Genomic DNA, 20,549 nt, shown 5'->3' on the forward strand with positions numbered 1-20,549 from the left:
ATTAATATTCAATTATATAAAATAATAACACTATAACAAAATGCAATTTATAGCCTTCAATCTCTCACTGACAGACACAAAAAAACAACATAGCCTATGTCATAGATCGCTAATTTCCAGATACACAACAACATTATAAATGAACCCTTGTCTAACTAAATCTCACACATTTTTTTATGTCCTGAAAATGTTTTATTTTTTTACATAGGCTAGATAGGAGGATGGTGCTCATGTACGATAGTGATGTCACCTCGTAGCTCATTTTTAATTGGTTAAGCCGGTTTTTTTACAACTCACCCCGTGTTACACTCTCCTCGGTCTCCCCTACAGGTAGGTTTTTTTTTTGTAAGGGATTCCTTGAAAGTGCTACTGATGCTCCGGTCCCAAACTCTCTCCTCCCGGTGTGGTCTGGTCCCTCTCTCTCTTTCGGCGCATGCGCACACGGGCAGCGCTGTCCGACTTAAAAACAGCTGGGCTCTTACGTGCGTTCACACAGAGAAACGTGGGACTGCAAAGCAAAGGGAACACGGCAACGGATTTAGATAAGGATTATCGCTGTTACAGTGGTTTCACAGTTATGCAAAATAAGAAAATGCAAGAGGATTAGTGACACGCATCAAGTGGAGCAAAATAGCAAAACAGAGTGAGAAAGCGAGATGCGGCTCGCCTCAGAGATGAAAGAGATGCTCATGTTCATGAAGAGACATTGAACACAAGGAAATCCCAAGCTCTGAAATACATTTAATATGCTACAAGATTGTTGTTGTTCTTCACTGCCGTCGGGTATTTAGCGAAAGGTAAGATAATTTCTTATGATTTTACAAATTGTAAGTGCATAAAAAGCCCCCCCTCACAACAAAAGTATTGTTTTAATGTTTAGTCTAGTAGCCTATGATTTATAGCTGCAGTCTAAATACATTGGAAAGTTTACGTGAATTATATAATGCGTCACTTTTATACACCAGTATATCAGTTCGAGTCAAGGGGAGTTTTGTCAAAAATAATGCAAACAAGTGTTAATGACTGATGTGCAAGTGACTGAACCTGCTGTTTCTGCTTTGAGGATTTTCCTTTGTGCTTAAAACATGAACATTTTGCCTAAGTACATGTAGACTGTACTGCTTTATAGTCTAAAAAGTACAAGTAATGTTTTAGAATCAAAGAAATGGCTGTTTTAGTGTAATTGTTTAAAACCAAGCCCTCAGAAGTGATCAGAGTTGCACAAAAATAGAGCCAGTGAAGGTAGGCTACACTAAGGGGTCCATAGATAAAAAGTAAATAAATAAATAAAATGCATATATTTAAAATTATTTCATTTTTACAATCCATTATGCATTATAAAAAGTAATGATGTTTGTTGCAGTTATTAATGAATTATTTTCAAGTTAGAAAATCTAGCTTTGATTTGAGAATCTAAATGGGGGATTCTTGGGTCTGTAGATAGGTGAATAAACCTTTTTTAATTTTTAAGCAATATGCAATCATTATACAACATTGATTACCTTGTGTTTGTCTTTGTGATATGACAAAACATAATTGTAATATAAAATGTCTTTTTTTTTTTAAAGTTGTGTATATTATTATGTGCCCAGTGATAGGATTTGTCCATAAGAGCTGCGGTTATCTGATGAACTGCACTAACATGTGTCTTTTGAGTGCGCCCAGATGCCATAGATTTCATTAAGGTTTTCCTCCCTCATCCTTCATCATTATATCGTTTTTTTATGGTCATGAAAAAGGAATATATCCAGACTGCCTGTAAATGAGTCCGTCTTCAGCTTTCATGTCTCACAGGGTTAATCAAGATCATTTTGTCATGGTTGACCTTTCAGCAGCATATATTTACCGCCTATGGGGGCAAACCGCCTCATCTCCAAGAGAGGTATCTGTGCATAGAGTTGTGTATGAACACATAATCTTTCATGATTGCATTGCATCGGTGTGCTTGTACTGTATGTCATAGTGTCCCCTTTATTAGTTTTTATCCCTATTTAAAAAAAATATGGTAACTTGGTGCATGAAAATATGCTATCAAAATAATGGCACACCTTTACATGTTGGACAAAAAAGCGCTCAAAGATTCTTTTCAGCATATGATTACATTTCTGGCTACAAGGTCAAGTATCTGAACAATTTTTACAGCAAGACTAAGCTAACTGAAGCAGTCAGACAAAAAGTGATTATTCAGTCTTGAAGCAGGTCTCAATTAATGCAAATACCTTCCGATATAATATTATTTTTGACTGGTACCAGTGTTAATTTTGACAGCAAATTTTGATTTAGTTTCAGTCATAGTCTTTTGACTAAAATGCCATTTAGTTTTAGTCATATTTTTGTCTAGTTTTAGTAGACTAAATATTATACGATTTTAGTCGACTAAATCTACAGTAAATTTAGTCGGCTAAAATCTAATGGGTTTAGTTACAGTGGAATGCGTTTATTAAGCATTTTTCTAAAATTTCCAAACTCATTATATAGGTTTGATATTAAGGTTTTATCGTGATAGACACCGATTAAACTGCGGTGACACACAACATGCCTTTATGTTAAAATTAAATAAAACCACTTCTCATAAAGAATAAGAACATGGTCTTCTTTTTAATGAAATACCAATGGTTATATAGGCTAATTATGCATTCTTTATAGCATAATTAGTTTGTTTAATAGCTTGTTTACCATATTCTTCATTCTTTCAAGCAGACATTTATTTCTATAAATAAATTTAGATTAATCTTTAGGGCTACTAAAGTTTTTCAGTCAAGCAGCCCGTGATTTTCTGTCTTTCTGTTGTTGCTTGATTAACATCAATGACTCGGACAATAGCAACTAAATTAGGCTAATTAAAACCGAATGCACAGCTGCAATGGATGCAATGTACTGATACACGTTCTCCCTACTGTTTACGTTTACTTAAGACGTAATCAACTGTGTTTACGTGAATACTCGTCAAGACGGACAATTCAACATAATTTTGTGTGTAATTCTCCGTGTTAATGCGCGCTGTGAGACACGCTTTCTGTGTGTGTATGCTTCAGTGTCTGCTCTCAGAACACCGGACAGAATTGAGCTCTCTCTTGCGTCGTCAGATTTATCCATATGTCTGCTCTTCTCTTACTACTTTTTTGAACGTTTTATGCGACATGCAGCAAGTGTATGTTAGCTTATGTCCCGCCGGTTCATCTGTACGTATCTAACCTCCGAACCACACAGCTGATTCGTTCTGAATGAATCTCTTTCCAAATCGTCCCTCCCTAACATTTTCGTCTAGTTTTTATTTGTTGACGAAAATGTCAATAGATTTACGTCATAGTTTTTGTAATTTAAAAAGAGTTTTAGTTCGTTATCGTCTCATTGTCGTCGGTGAAAAAAATGTCCTTGACGAAAATTATCCGTCAACGAAATTAACACTGGTATAGACCACCCTTTTCCCTTAAGATTTCCAATGGATTGACCAACCAACCACTGGTGACTGCAGTTTCTTCAGCCTCGCTAAAACATATTCTAAATAATGAATGCATGGAGGGTGGCTTCTGGAATTTTTTTCTGGCCTTAGCACAGTTTGCCAGGGACAGTCTTATTTCCCTTCCGTCTCCTGTGGTCCCACAAGCCTGACGGAAACGTTCTGAATAGATTGAATGGGCTGTTTTTGCCATGGCTGTTAATATTTATTTGCATATTTTGAAAAGTCATTGAAGCTTGTTGTAATTTCAGTCTTGGGCAGTCAACTAACTTGTAGGGGGTTTGGAAGCCAGTTTAACCCTGATATTTTAAGGCTCTTCTTCATTGTCTGATCATCATTTGATAAATTACCGCTTCCATGATCAATAAAAGTGTATTTAATGCTTTTTTGAAACAATAATTGCACTAGATGTAAAGCACTGAGTATTGTAAATAATAAACAATTGATAATAAGCCCAATTTACATAGAAAAGATCGACAGTAATTCAAGTTGAACTGGACTAAGGGTGTTTAGTGATTAAGACGCGGATTATTGCTCTAAAAATGGGAAATTTCTGCCAAAAAAAGGAAAATTGTGTCATCATTTACTCACCATTATATCATTCCAAAGTTTTTTTTTCTGCAAAACAGAAAGAATATATTTTAAAGAATGTTGGCTACAGTCAATCGGTTTTGGTGTCCATTGATTTCCGAAGTATGGACAAAAAAAAAAACACTGACATTTCTCAAAATATCTTCTTTTGTGTTCCTGCAACCCATTTAAGGGCTTATACTACCTTTACTGTTGGATAAGGACCTAACAATAGCAGGATAAAGAATAGTAATAATGCAGCTTGTAAAATTTCATTGTACAGAACCAGACAGTCTGCACAGATGAAAGACTTCACAGTCGATTCGTGATGAGAAACCACTACATTTACTTTCTGCAGCAGCTGAAAAAAATGAAGACATTACACTGGAGAAAGAAAGGACTACATTTCTTGGAATGCAGTGTCATCCTCTGCAGCTGATGGTGATGAGTTCCTGCAAAATACATGGAAATAATGCTGCAGTCTTGCCAGTTTGTGTCAGCGAGCACTGCTGTATATGCATGCGTGTGAGTTGTGGTTTGCCAGGACTTGCTTCAGTCTCCCAGAAGAGGCCACAGAATGATCACACTTACTTGTCTGTGGTCTGTGGGTGTTAAAGCACTCTGTTGTCAGTACTTCGGCTACACTGCTTCGTGCACGCATCCGTTGTAGTTTAGTGGTCAATAAACCGGTGTCCAGGGGCCAGCAGTCGCCATCTTTTCAGCCAGCATTTATTGAGCGAATTTTAGTTATAGTGCCTTGTTTATGGCCAGGCTGTAAATCTGCAAATGTAAATGTGCCTCAAGCAACACAAAGCATAAATAATCAAAGACAGACTATTCCTAACTAAATTTGAATGCATCGTGTAATTTATCTCCTTTCCTCTCTTGCTGCTGTAAGTGTCTAGTAAGTACTGGATGTGAACCAGTGAAATGGATAACGTTTGAAATGTATCCGCAAAAATAACGTTATACGGACTCCATGTGTGTGTGTCGTTGCAAAAACCAAAAGCCCAGTTGGCTCAAAAGCAAAATCGGACCAAATTAGAACAAATAAACAGTTCGGTTTATATGGAGCTTTTGGACACTGCAGTGAAATCAATCCCTGCAGTGGATGATCAATAGTTTGAATAGGCTGTGAATAAAGTGATTGACAATCACCTGTGGTTCAGCTCACAGCTGGAGGTTCCTCTTTTTTCAGAGGATTTGGATTAAGCATTACGCATGATTTTTCAATAATTTAAATTGAGCGTTTCAAATCAGATGGACACATCTTCTCCAAAACGTAGGCAGACTTATTCATTTGATTTGAAATGAACTCTACTAAATAACATGTTGCATATGTTTGGTTTATTTTCCTTTCCTTTAAGCTAATATTATGCAAGATAAGATGCAATTTTGATAAGTGAACTCTTAATTAGTTTTCACGACCGCTCTTGGAACCTTTGCATACACTATTTTGAATTCGCTGATAGGCTGCCAATCAGTGAACAGCTGGAAATGTCTCTTTAAATTTCTTTGATTAGATTATTCAGCCAGGGGTGTGATGCTGAGCAAGATTATTACCAAGAACATATGACAGAATATATGAAACATACTGCTACAAACTAATTTGGAGATTTCATTCACACTACAGTATATACTTGAATTAATGAATCTAAATTCTAAATAGCATCTAAATTAAATGAATCATTCAAGACAAAATATTATTTAACATCACTGAATCAACTTAAATACATTAGGTTACACTAGCAAAACTAAATGTAAGGGTTAGAAACAGCTCCTCGTGGTAACAATTGCATGTGACCACTTTTTGCAGTGCATAAGGAATGAGAAGCTTAATATAAAATGCGTTCCCTTCCTCATTTCTTGGATTTGGCCTTGAAAATATATATTAAAGGGGGACAGATTGGGGTCAGTGCGGGCCAGGGGAACAGCGGGCCAACTGTCATGTGTCTACCGCCCCACTGTGACGCTTTTTAGAAGCGAAATTATGACTGTGGAAACCTTCTTCGCTTAAACATTTCTTACTGAAATGCTTCATTCAGAGATACTAAAGAGGAGCACATAACAGTCAGATGGTCAGAGATGGTGGCAAGAGAGCTTTCCAGGCAGCATCTGAGCTCCAGGGTCAATCCCATCAGCCTCTGGGATGGAACTGTTGCTGCCCTGTTGTAAGTGAGATGATAACATGCTGGGAAAGCAGATGAAGACAAATGAGTGCACCAGTCTGGACCTACAGCACCCGCTCGCTGCTGTCCGTGTCCACCGACAGCCATGAAGACTCAGCGTTATGCTATTACAACACAAGAGTTTTGCAGCATATGCCACAAGAGCAACAGCAAAATAGACTAATAAATAATACATCAAATAAAGGCAAATAACATTTGCTTTCGAACTTAATGCTCTTTGAAATGCACCGTGGATTCGTCAGACTTCCCTGAATGGAAAATGGAAATGACCTTGGCTCTGCATTATTATTCATAAATGCATTTGTTTCTGTGTGAAATGCAATACCATTTACCAGCAAGCACACAACAGAGCGAAAGGGAAGACAACATAAGATGAATTATGTGTCCAACGCATCTCACTGCTATAACATTCATTAACGGACCATCCTTATAATTAATCGAGCCGCCTCCCTTTGGCTCCATTAATTACAGTTATTTAAAGTGAATAATAGTCTTTAAAAAAAAGCTCAGGACTACTGCCAAATTCTCCGGTTGACCAATATGACAAGAAACTCATCTCTCATAAATACACCGTGGCCTCATTTCTGGTTCATTTTTCAATTTTCAACTGAATAAATATATAGTGGAAAATCCTAGTTGAGTATTCAAAGCAGTGAAGGCATAGTGCCTGTACAAGCTGATTTCATAGAACAGGTATTTTCATTTTAATTTGAGTAACAATTTTAAAAAATACGCAAACACAAACTCAAAAAATAAATGAAATAAATACTCTACTCTGTTAGAAAAAATAGCTAGTTAGTTGTACCTAGATTTTATTCATGCTACAAAATGAAATATGTATTTGCTCGCTACAGAGATGAAAGATGAACAGAAATAATAATTTATTTCAGTAGGATTTGACATCAAGTGCCCACTAAGGGCTCATATAAATATACAAAATCTTCCGTAAGGCAAAAACACAAAGCCCCTACATATGTGTTGCTTAACCTCTTTCGATATGTATGTATTTATATATACAATAACTCATCTAGGGTGTATACATTTATACTTTGGTTGTCAATCAGATCAATTTTTTAATGGAACTGATTGCATAATTTTAAATAATTTGCGAAAGCTCCATATCAATATTTGCTGAGAAGAAAATTAATAGATGTTTTTAAAAAAGGATTATTTAAGAGACATTATCAAAATACAAAAGTCAAGTTGTTTTTTAGTATCTCACGCCATGAGCGTCACATTTTTAGGATGGCGTGCCTAGACAAAAACTGTCAGCTCTCTGTAAATCTGCTTCATATACATGTAAGTAGCTTTTCATATTTGTATATATTATTCATGAATTATGTATACATGGGGAAAAACGGTTTATGAGAACATGATGTTGCAAATGATTAAAATGAAAAACAGATTCATTCAGATGAATATGACATGTTAAAGGATCAATTTAAAAAGAAAATTAGACTTTGCAGTACTAGAACTTTCTGATTTTGAAAATAAGATAAATAAAGGTATAGAATGGCAGATGCAGTGGGTGTTAATTTGATTTCTGTCAACTATGCATGCATCCTCTGTCTTGTAAAGGATATATTTGTTAGAAGCTGCTCCATGTACTCGCAGAGGGGGGAAAAACTACCAGACGCCAGTCACTCACTGTTCATAGCTAGAAGAATAATGAGCCCTCAGGCTGATTGACATTCTCAGCCGCCTCGTAGTTATGGTTTCCTCTGGTGCTGGCGAGGACACCCGCCCCTGCATCTCAAGCGTTTATGCAAATCTAGGCCTTTTGCCAGCACTAGGCCTAAAAAGAAGGGGTTTGGGGCTCAAAAGGGGTTCAGTGAGTAAAGCTGTGCTTGTATGGAAAGCTGCAACTGGCCCAGTTATCTCTAATAAAAATCGGACTCAGAATCAGAATAATGACATTTTTACCCAGAGTCTGAAGCTGTAAAATGAGATTGAAAATGAATACTTGAAAATAGAATGTATTATTGTGAATCGCAACAAAAAGTATATATTTTATATACAGCCGGCAGCCATATCACCCTGTAACCCAAGACGGGTTGCCCACTGAAGCTAAGCAGGGCTGAGCCTGGTCAGTACCTGGATGGGAGACCTCCTGGGAAAACTAGGTTGCTGCTGGAAGAGGTGTTAGTGAGGCCAGCAGGGGGTGCTCACCCTGTGGTCTGTGTGGGTCCTAACGCCCCAGTATAGTGATGGGGAATATTGTCAACAAGCACCGTCCTTCGGATGAGACGTTAAACCGAGGTCCTGACTCTCTGTGGTCATTAAAAATCCCAGGATGTTTTTCGAAAAGAATAGAGGTGTGACTTCTGCATCCTGGCCAAATTTGCCCAATCCCCATATCTGCTGATTGGCTTCATCACTCTGTCTCCTCTCCACCAATGAACTGGTGTGTGGTGGGCGTTCTGGCGCACTATGGCTGCCGTCGCATCATCCAGGTGGATGCTGCACACTGGTGGTGGATGAGGAGATACCCCCTGACAATGTAAAGCGCTTTGAGTGCCTAGAAAAGCGCTATATAAATGTAATGAATTATTATTTAATGAGAAAAAAATGTAGAGCGGTACTTTTATCCATCGGGAATTGCTTACATCATAAACTGGGCATTCTGTAATATGAGTTTGATAAAACAATGCTATAGCTATTTGGCAATTGGGTCATATCTAATAACCTGTGTGGCCTAAGGGGTCAGTGGAAAAAGAAATCCATTTCAGAAGAAAAACTAAATGTATTTTCATTACAAAAACATTTTCCCCCTTTAGATTATTGTGTAAGAACAGACACCTGCGTTAAGAAAGTAAATAGGATCAATTTGACTTTAAGACCAGCTTGATTAACATTGGTTAGATATTCTGTTTTTATTCTCCTTTAAGTCTTACACATTAAACCAAATCCACATTCATATTAATGTGTGGTGTGGTGATTATGCGTTTAATGCATAATCAGTATATGGCTCAGCCTGTGTTTTCATCTTCTGTGGGCCCAGATATATTCAAGATGAAATAGACTGGGAGAATATATGGGGCACACAGTGGGCTCTGTAGAGCTAGACTTGCTTGATTGGCAAGAATGAATGGAAGCGAGGGACAGCCCACCCCTGAGTTAGTTAGACTTGTTAAAAGGTTTGTTTTTGCCACACAAAAGGATTCTCAGTGGAGCTGAAATAATGGGCTGAAAGTTTCAAGAATGTCTAAAGTGAATAGAAGGAAAAAGTGCTGCAAGTTATAGAAACGATTTGGCTCAGATTAGCAGTACTCAACCAGATTTCATTTCAGTCAGCCAGCTAACAAACATGTTACATGATTTAAAAAAAAGAAAGAAAGGAAAAGAAGAAACATTAGAAACATGAATGTGCATTTGAGAATGTTGAAATGAAAATCAGTTATTAAAAGATTTTAATGTTTTTGAAAATAGTATTTTATTCTCACTAAGGCTGCATTTATTTGATAAAAAAAGGTAAAAACAAAATAAATTATTTTATAAAAATAATATATCAACTGTTTACGTTATGTAACTGTTTTATATTTTAATATTTTTAAAATGTAATTTATTTCTTTGATGGCAAAGATGAATTTTTAGCAGTCATTACTCCAGTCTTCAGTGTCTTTCAGAAATCATTTATATATCGTGATTATTATCAATGTTGATAATAGTTGTGCTGCTTAAATTTTTTGTGGAAAATATGATAAATTAGTTTTTTCAGCATTCGTTGGTTATTAGAAATTCAAAAGAACAGCATTTATTTGAAATAGAAATGTTTTGTAGGAATATAAATCTTTTACATTGTAATCATTATAACCTTTGGTCCAAAAAAAAAACTGACCCCAAACTTTTGACAGTAATGCACAATATTATATTACAAAAAAAAGCAAAGAAATTGCTTTTGTAGCCAAAATGCTGCTCCTCTGAAACAATTTTCCCATAGACTTAACGCACACAGACTTTTAAAAATCTCTACTGGTTTCCACTTTCTTTTTGAACTGTCAGACCCCTACCCCGAGCCCTCCCATAGCTTGCACCTCGATTAGGAGACTGTAGTGTTCCCTCTTAGACTTTTCACATCTGCCGTGTACTCATAAAGACAGACAGGAGCACAAACAGATAATGCTTCTCCAGCCAGCAAGGCCTGCTCTCCTCTCTTAATGGAGACATACTACCAGAATAACTGCCACACACTCTCTCTATATTTCTTTCTTGTCTCTAGCACTCCGGTCTATCCCTGAGAATAAAAAAGTGAAAGATGTGCTTCTAACTGCTTTCTATTTTCCCACCAGGTTCCCTGAAGTCTTTGAGCCGTAAGAGCTCCGAGTACATTCTGCCACAAGTACTTCTGTCATCGAGGGGATGTAACGCCACTGTCGAGTTTTCACTTAATCCTCTCACAGGTAAACGGCGGGACATTTTGCCGGAGGAATTTTGCGCTCAAAGAGTTTTTAAACAGAATGTGAATAAGGTATCACTGGTAGAGCTTGCTAGAGAATGAAGCATCTGGAATAGGTCTCTGCCTTTTTTTTGTTGGAACAATGGCAGCATGAAATCGTAGACTCCAGGTTTTTTTCACTTACCTGGAAGGAGGGCAAGATGGCAAAGCCCTTCTACAGGCTTCAGCGCTTCTTGCGACGGACTCAGCTGCTCTTCTTGTTTCTTGGTGTCGCATACATTATGGCTGGAAGTGTCCTCCTTCTGCAGAGACATGGATTGGTGGTGTCACAGCGTGGGACGAGCAGTTACTTTCCATTGCCGTCTTTGCCATCTCCTCCCAGGGCCCTGGAGGCACCTGCCCTCCGGACAAGTTATGGAATAATGGGAGCTCGGCTCTCCGGAAAGGGGGTGCGATACCAAAGCGTTTTATCCGAAGACAACGCTGGACCACAATGGCTGATCTCACGAAACCAGGAGATCCGATATCTGAGACGTCGCTGGTTCCACAGCCTCATGTCCGAACAGGAAGCATCCAGAGTGGAGAAAGTTCTTCCGAAAAGAAAAATCCGACACAAAGGTGAAGCTCGGTGCTAAATGAGCTGTGAGCTTTTGAGAATGACAAATTGGTTGTTTATGATAATTGGTTTATTTTCTCAATTATCTGGATTCCAAGCTGTGCTGCGGAATCTTCCCATCTGCAGAAAAAGGTCACGTTCTGAATTTTTAATGCGATTGTTATTCTCTGCTCAGGCACGTACATTGGCTGCTTTCTGGATGACGCCAAAGACCGGGCGCTCAAAGGGATGGTGTTTTATGACTTCCGGAAAATGACCAACACCTTGTGTCAGGACACCTGCACGGAAAGGTATGTGATTAATACAGAGTATACTCAAATACTCACAGCTTTTGTTTTAATCACGGAGCCACCAAAAGCAGATGGACATCTGTTGCCTTGAGGCTCCTCTGTGCTCATCTTAAATCAAGAAATAATGAAACAGTGTTTAGGGAAAATAACATGCAATGTGCATCCCTGTGCCAGCTGGCCGAGCTCATGCTGGGAATTGGATCAGGCCCAATTAATGGAGCGCAGCTCTGGACCTGGACTCCGCTAATGTTGGAGGAGAAACATCTATCTGCCATGATGGAGTATACACTTTTTCAAGTTCTTAGGCCGGCGGATAATTGACCACCAGAGAACAAGTGTGAGGCGGACTGACCTCCTGTAATTACCCCCAACGTTTCAGAGCTTATTTAATTACTTGGGTGACATTTGCAATGTTCAGGGGGAATCTAAATAGTCCATTAGAAAACATGAAACCTAACATGTGCTAAAGATGATCTTTTATTCACGCTGACATAGTCACGTCCTATGAAGAAGAAAATCATATAATTAACAGTGTTGACAACTTTAAGGCAATATTATGTTCTTGCTTTACAGCTAGAGAGATGGTCTGTATAAACTGTACAAAGATCAAACAAACAAACTTGAAAATTCATTTTTTTGTTATTTCAAATGACCAGTGCAAGTAGGTAAAGAAAATGTTCTGAAAATATTGATCATCAGCCGCGGAATCAGTATCATTTAATATTTCAAATAAAATTTTGCCATTAAGACATTTGCCATTCTGTTACAATGCGTTAAATTAAATACTTAATGACAAAATGGTGTAATTTTATAATTTAGAAAACATTGAAAATAATCAAATTAAACAGAAAAGGAAAAAGAAAATAATTCAGAATGGATAACAGAGTTGCAAAGCCTAAATAAATCTCAAGACCAAAGACCAGAAATGCCATTTTAAGTGGCATATAGACATTTGACAAGCTACTTTTCATGCTAGGTTAATTTCATATTAGATACCATTTAAAACTTCAGGGTCAGTAAGATTTTTTTTTTTAAGAAATCTCTTATGCGTACTAAGGGTGCATTTATTTGAATAAAAATCTGTAATATTATGAAATTGTATTACAATTTTAAACATCTGTTTTCTATTTGAATATATTTTGAAATGTTATTTATTTCTGTGATGGCAAAGCTAAATTTTCAGCAGCCATTTCTTCAATCTTCAATATGACATGATTCTTCAGAAACCATTCGAATATGAAGATTTGCTGCTCTAGAAACATTTATCATTATGGTCAATGCTGAAAACAGTTATGCTGCTTAATATTTGTGATAAATAGAAAGTTTTAAAGTTTTTTAACATAGAAGTCTTTACTGCCACTTTTGATTTGTCATATTTGGTTTTCAATTTTAAAAAAAATCTTACTTTTAAGATTAGTATAGTATCAGAAGTATAGTTTATCAAATATCTAAAAGTAAACACCTCAAAAACATGGGATCAGCCTCTAATGCTGATAAAAAATAAGTAACAGAACCTCACATTTATAGAACATATTTATATCTAAGAAAACGTTTTCGTTAATACTCTGTGACTGCTCAGACTGAAAAGGATCTGACATCCCAGCCCAGTGTTATCATCTACAGATAGGTGACAGGGAAAAAATCTTCTCCTGTTCTGTGTCTGCAGGTACATGCCCAAACTGAGCGATTAATTCAGAGTGCAGATTTAACAGTGGGAATGTCCCTGGCTGGGTTTCCATGGCAGTGCCAATGCCACGTTTCAAGCTGAGGATCAGAGAAACAATTTGCAGAGGGGCTCAAGCTAATACCTGTTGAGCCCTACACCAACATGCTTGAATGGAATCGTGCTGCGCCTTTTTGCAATCTTCAAAAAAAGTCAAGAGGGCCAGAGGACAAAAGCTTTGAGATGGAGGAAGATCGTTGTGATTAACCGTTAACCAATTTGCTGTCAATGTCACAGAACCAGAACCAGTCTGTACAGGTCCCAATTTATTGGAAAAGATGAGATAGAGGTGAATGCAGGAGCCTCCTGGACAGGCTCGTTACTGTGAGATAGCTGGCCAGGTGGTTCACAATGGCACCCTGAGAACGGCTGCCACTACAAAGTGGCATAGGCTAGCGCCGCAGGGTGTGGAAATGGTGAGACAGATGTTTAGCTCAGCAAGCGGGCCAATCACCAGCTGTTAACCCCTTGAGCTCACAACCAGATATGAACAAGGAGATGGTGGTGGACTTTAGCAGAATCCCTACTGGGTCTGTCTTTTAAAGAGTGTAAAAAGTATAAGGGCTTTTCTGGGAGAACCAAAGAATGCACTGACATGCAGTTCACCCAAAAATGAAAATTTGCTGAAAATTTACTGACAATCCAAGATGCAGAGGAGTTGTTTTTTCATTAGAACAGATTTGAAGAAACTTTGCATTACTTGCTCACCAATGGATCCTCTGCAGTGAATGGGTGCCGTCAGAATGAGACTTCAAATATCTGATTAAAAATCACAGTAATCCACACGACTCGAGTACATCAGTTAACGTCTTGTGAAACGATAATTGTATAAACAAATTCATCAAGATTTTTTTAACCTCAAACCGTTGCCAAGTCCTCTATCCATAATATTGCTTTCTCCAGTGAATAAGTTGTCCCATCTTATTTAGGAGAGAAATATGCACAGATCAAGCACCATTTACAAGTGACAGTCCAAAATAGTTTTAAACACATATTTCGGTGGACAACAGGGGATGGACTTTTTTTCATAGTCTGGCCATGGAGATTTGATGTTGCCAAAATATTGACTGTTTTCGAAATGGTTGCCCAAACACTTACCCTGTTTACCATTGGCTGTCCAAACAGACAGCCCCGCCCACAGCTGATGCCATTGGTTGAGTCAGTGTTGCTGAGTCAAGGTGGTTGGGATGCTGAAACAAGGGAAAAAATTAACCTAGTAATGGCTTTTTAAAAAAGTTTTTTTTTTTTTAGACAAAATTCCACGCCTTTAAAATTCAAAACTCTGTTATTATATTAGACCTATGTTAGAATACTGTAAAAAGAAACCATTACATAATTTGAAAACATTAGTTAACATTTGCATGAATATTTATTTTATAATGACAAATGTAATATTGTTTTGTATTAAGAAATTAAAGAGTTTTTGCTGTAAATATTCATGTTATTCATGAATGGCCGGTATTTTGTGAGAATAATTAGATTTCGAATGTTTTGTTTCACACAGCGGGTACCAGTTCGCTGGCCTTGAATATGGGTCCGAGTGTTACTGTGGAAACCGCATCACAAGCGCTCGGATGAAAGAGGAGGGGTGTAACTTGGACTGCAAAGGCGAGAAGGGCGCCATCTGTGGAGGTGTGTCCCGTCTGTCCGTTTACAAGGTGGAGGAGGTTCATTCTGGCCAGCGGAGATGTGAGTGCTTGAAATAAGTTTACCTTTTTGCAGGGCAGACCTTCTCACCCATTCATGCATGGCATTAGTAATGCATTGGGAAGCATACAAAACAGCATTCTGAAAGAGAATAAAATATTAGTCATATAAACATGCAAAAATGCAAATGCAAGTCTTAAAAACTAATATACTGCTTTCTGGCACAGATAAGCTGTAACTCACCTCTGCGGTTAACATGCACAAAAACGCAGCTTAACTAGTAGAGCACAATGCTGACAATGAAGGTCAAGAAATAAAAAAAGGTTAAAAAAGTGTGGATTTTGGATGAAAGCAACTGTCAAATGAATAAATGTAATTAAGAACACACATATCAGGAATTGATTTGCCTTTTAAAAAGGAAAATTATTGGTACATCTAAATGCTGAATAAAAATCATGGTTTCTGTAAGTTTCTAGCAATAATATAAAGCAATAAAATGTTAAAGTAATACTTCATGAATAAAAGAAAAACTTTTAAATAATGCTTTGGCTAAAAGCATCTATCAAATGAATAAAAGTGAATATGAATGCATTATCTGCACTTTTTTTCCAGCCCTGTTACAAAATTTGGGACATATATAGTTTACCATCTTGATTTCTGTGACTTTGTAATTTTTTAGAAATAAAATAAAATAATCAAGTAAAAAAACAATTAAGTAATAAAATAAAATAAAATCCTGGTTTCTGTATTTTTCTAGCTATAAAATAAAAATAAAAAAAATGTTAAAATAGTTCTCCATGAATGAATAAAAAGTGTTTATAATGCTTTTTTATAAAAAAGCATCTACCAGAGGAATGAATGTAAATATGAAAGCATTATATGCAGTTTTTGCAGCTCTATTGCAAAATGTGTGATATATCTAAATACAGCTCAAAATCTTGATTTCTGGGACTTTGCAATTAAAAACAAAACAAAACAAATAAAATACAAATTTAATTAAAATAAAACTAAATTAAAAAATCTTCATGAATAAAAAAATAAAAAAAAGTTTGTAATACTTTTATACTGGATAAAAGCAGTGCTGCTTCTGCAGGTAACCCACTGTCTGGCAGTGGAGCTTTGATGTGGCCATATGTTTGAAACGGGTTTCTTCATCAGTCTCTTCCACATGCTGTTGGACCTTTGTGTTCTGACCCAATGTCCCTCTGCAGTTTCAGGCCAACTGGATTCGGCCCAGCACAACACTCACAGACAGCTATTAAGCATTGACCATATGTTTTGTAGCCTAAATTGAAAATGCTATCCATTAAGAGGGATTTGTGCATTGTTTGGGCTGTTGCTTTTAAGATGTTCATGTAATGCAACAGAAAAGCCATAAAGAGGTCTCTAAATGATTGTTTTAATTGTTATGCTAACATATGCTAAAAACTGTAAATGTGAAGGGGACACTGGGGGCAGTTGTAATGCTTTACATTTTTTAATGAGTGACACTCTTTAATGAGTTGTGACAGTAAAGTTCCCTCTCAGCCTGAGAAAAAAGGAGTCTGATCATTTTACCTTTTCTAAAAATAAAAATTGTGTGGTTTAATTAGGAAAACAGAATCTACTCAGACTCATCAATATATTTTAATGAAAACGGATTGAATTTACATTACTGTTCAAAAGTTTGGGGTAGGAAAATATATTTTGAAGTCTCTTGCTCACCAAGGCTGCATTTATATGATCAAAAATACAGCGAAAACAGTAATATTGTAAAATATTACTGCAATTTAAAATATTTTAAAATTTAATTTATTCCTGTGATGGCAACGTTGAATTTTCAGTGTTGAAAACAGTTGTGTGGAAACTGTGGTACAGTAAATATTCAAATTAGAAATGTTTTGTAACATGTCTTACTGTCTCATTTGATCATCTTAATGTGTCCTAAAAGTATTAATTTCTTTTTTTTAAATGGTAGTTTTGAATGGTTGTGTGTCATTTAATTGTACAATAGGTCTCACAAATAAAAGCAAAACTGTTCAGTATGAAAGCAATTATGTTATTACTTAAAGGTGTGTATGAACATTTAAAAATTCTTACAATTGCCTCATTCTCTCCTACACTTTAAGGGCCTTTTTTGTTTTTTTTGTATTTTTATATATGCATAACCTTTATATAATTTTACATACATACTCCTCCAAATTATTAAAGAATTTTTATTTTTTTTAATTATTGACTACAAATCTAAGAGCGGTCTACAGCCTATAATACATAGCTTATTTTTGTGCGAAAATATTCTGTGCACAACATTCTGCAAGAATCGCTTTTCCACACCTGTGTCGGTGACCATGGTCTGACTTGTTTTGTTATAGTTGAACAGTCTACCGCCGGTCTTAGTAAAAAGTTCAGAGGCTCACCCGAGGCCTGTGGTGCTCTTCGTTTTAATAGTGCTTTGTTTGATGTTTTCATGCAGCTGTGTCTCATTTATGGCCCTCACAAAGAATCATGTAATTGCTTCAAAAGCAAACGGCGGTCTGCAGGGCCTCTTCATTTATTTGGAGAGGCAAACAAAAGCCCCGGGGTTTCGGTTACAGAGTGCTTGTTTACCCTGCAGAGGTGACAAAGTGTCATGAAGGCCCTGAGCACACTCGCTAATGCAGATACAAACGCCTTAAATCACAGTATCCACTCACATCCGGTGTTTGTCCATGAGGTGAATCTGTTTCTGGGCTTGTTCGCTGTAGGCTCAGTTATGTCGAGTCAATTCTAGTTGGACATTAGCTGTGGAAACCTTTATATACAAAATGCACATTTATTATAGTTATATAATGATGCAGGGATGTATTGTTTGATTTAGGCAGGGTTCTTCTAGTTAACTAAAACTGTAACTAAAACCATAAAAAATTGTAAAATAAAATAAATGTTAACTGAAACAAAACTTGATGTACTAAAATTAAAACTGAAATAGTAACTGGAATGAAAACGGGAAAATATAAAGATACAATTTCAAAATGCTATTCATTTTTCAGAGAATCCTGAAAAAAAAGTATCACGATTTCCACAAAATTATTAAGCAGCACATCTGTTTTCAACATTGATCATAAGAAATGTTCCTTGAGCAGTAAATTCGAATGATTTCTGAATGGCAGCTGAAAATTCAGCTTTGCCATCACAGGAATGAATTGCATTTTAAAAATATATTCAAATAGAAAACATTTATTTTTAAATTGTAATAATATTTCACAGTATTACTGTTTTCTGATCAAATAAATGAAGCCTTGGTGAGTGTAAAAGACGTATTTTAAAAACATCCAAAAATCTTTTGAATGGTAGTGTACAGTATATCAAATAAACATATTATTATTAATATTAACATGTTGTGTACATTTGCTATCATGGGAAGCTCAAAATCAAAATGTCAGTTTAAAGCATAGCGATGAGTTTCATCAAATTCATTCCTTTCCTTACATTCAAAAGCACCTGCTAAAAGAAACATGCAGCTGTGCCTGAGAAGGGTTTGGAAAAAGCTGAAGCAACTCGAAAAAAATGATAAAATTATTCATATTAGATAGCGCAGTTTCCTATTTCTGTGAAATGTGGCTTCTTTGCAGTTCACCCATTACCCATACAGCCTGATTCCTTGAACTGTTTGATATTTCTTTGAAGGTCTATGAGTTTTTTTCTTCTTCTACTTAATTACACATTCACTGCAGTATTCCAAACCTTAGAGCAATTAACTGAGTGTTGGCACAAAATCTTGTTCCTACACTATTTTTCTCCATTCTCCTCTGCCTTCAGACAGGAACGTGCGCTACCGGGGCTGCTTCAAAAAACCTGACAACTCAACAGCAGCTTCCCTGGCTCATGCCATCCAGCCCAACCTCACCTCCCAGTGGTGCATCCAGAACTGCATGGATCAGGTCTGACTTTCCTGACTGCATCAACACTAGATTAATGTGGATTGGATATGGTCTGCTGTAGTCCTGATATATTTTCCCACTCTTCTGAACACAATCTGCTTGTTTAAACTTTAATGTGTCCCCAGAGAGCACAAATTTGCTCTGTAATCAATCTTCTACACAGCATTATCTCTTTGATTGTGGTATAATTTGAGCCCTTTCTATCAGATGGTCATGCTTTGTTGCACTCTGGCAACATGGTCGATTGATTCATCCTCGTTTTTAGCTGAGAAGCTAATTGCACTGCTTGAGAACGTTTTTAGATAATGATAACTCAAAATAGGTGTAATTTGAAGTATGGATTGAGACGTAGAGGTGGGCTCTTGGTGTCATTCATACACATATTTACTCTCTCTTATCAGGAGTTTCCTCTGGCCCTGGTCAGGAAGCCCGACTGTTTCTGTGGCTACGCCACTCCTCGCTTCACTCTTCACGAGCCGGTGAAAGAAGAGCTCTGTGCTGTGGAAAACAGCAGTCTGCCTACCCAGGGTTCCCGTCAGCTCTTCCTCCAGGTTTATCAGACACCTGTTCAAGGTAAGACTCTGTGGAAACCTCACTGATCTTAATAATTACCTCTGTGCTCACATTTCCCCACACGGGCAGTTTATCTTTCTCACATAGAGCTCAGCCTCGAGATGTATGCTAGAATTAAACAGGGTGCCTGCTCATTCAATTTCAAGATTTTTCTTTGGGAAGTTATGAAAGAATGTAAAAGTGAATAATACCTTTTTAGGTATGCCTGGCAATGCTAAACTTTCCAACAACACATAATAGCCTAAGGGTACCCGCAAATCTATAAAGTACCCATATATCTGAGACTGCTTGAAAAATAATAAGCATGACTGAAAGTAAATATCTTCAACAGCTTGTGTCTTTGTGGGTGGATTTGGTAGCTAACTAGTTAGGATTTCTACTGAGGGCTTTTGTCATATAATTTGTGAGGGGAATGAATAAATGAGTGAATAAATACATTACAGTAAATACAGAAATATTGTGAAATATTATTAGTTTAAAATAACTTGTAATAGATTTTTAAATGTAATTTATTCATGAGATGGCAAAGATAAATTTTTAGTCTTCAATATTACATGATCCTTCAGAAATCATTCTTATATGCTGATTTGGTGCTCAAGAAATATGCCTTATTATTATAAATATTGAAAACAGTTTTGATGCTTAATATTTTTGTATTTTATAAATAAATATATACAGCACATATTACATTTTTCAGGATCCTTTGATAAATATGAAGTACACAACATCTATTCAAAATACAAATCTTTTTATAACATTGTAAATGTCTTTACTGTCCTTTTTGATCAATAAATGCATCCTTGCTGAATAGAAGTATTAATTTCTTTCTTTCCAAAAAAATGTTACTGACATCAAGCTTTTAAACAGTATGATATGTATTGTAACTGAAGGAACAGTTACCCCGTTTAATCTTAATAGATATAAACAGTCATAATTTAATGAACTAAATTTATCAAATGTTTTCTCTCTCAAATACCACCTGCCATCTACTAGCATGGTTTTATGCTAATTGGTTTTATCAAGCTGTCATTCCCCCGACTTCCTGTTGCAATAGGAGATATGTTAACACAAGAAAATTGTTAACAATTGTTGTTAAAAATAAACTTCAGCCATTCTCACCTAACACTGGGATGCTCCGAAAGGCTATGCAGAGCTGTAGGTGATACACACAACCAAAAATCAATCA

The 20,549-nt window shown here is 36.6% G+C and overlaps 1 protein-coding gene across 1 annotated transcript in view; it reads left to right on the forward strand.

Annotated features, from left to right (window-relative positions):
• The first annotated feature begins 507 nt into the window (after positions 1-507).
• Positions 508-20,549, forward strand: part of LOC107588136 (WSC domain-containing protein 1-like) — a 40,802-nt gene continuing 20,760 nt past the window's right edge. Inside the window, exons 1-6 of the mRNA XM_016276145.1 lie at positions 508-797; positions 10,509-11,233; positions 11,407-11,521; positions 14,749-14,933; positions 18,669-18,790; positions 19,192-19,363. Coding sequence (XP_016131631.1) covers positions 10,816-11,233; positions 11,407-11,521; positions 14,749-14,933; positions 18,669-18,790; positions 19,192-19,363 — 1,012 coding nt within the window. The 5' untranslated portion in view covers positions 508-797; positions 10,509-10,815. The remainder of the gene's footprint in view (positions 798-10,508; positions 11,234-11,406; positions 11,522-14,748; positions 14,934-18,668; positions 18,791-19,191; positions 19,364-20,549) is intronic.

Source organism: Sinocyclocheilus grahami, unplaced genomic scaffold (genome assembly GCF_001515645.1).
Source record: "Sinocyclocheilus grahami isolate Dianchi unplaced genomic scaffold, SAMN03320097.WGS_v1.1 scaffold6.1, whole genome shotgun sequence".
Classification (NCBI taxonomy): Eukaryota; Metazoa; Chordata; class Actinopteri; order Cypriniformes; family Cyprinidae; genus Sinocyclocheilus; species Sinocyclocheilus grahami.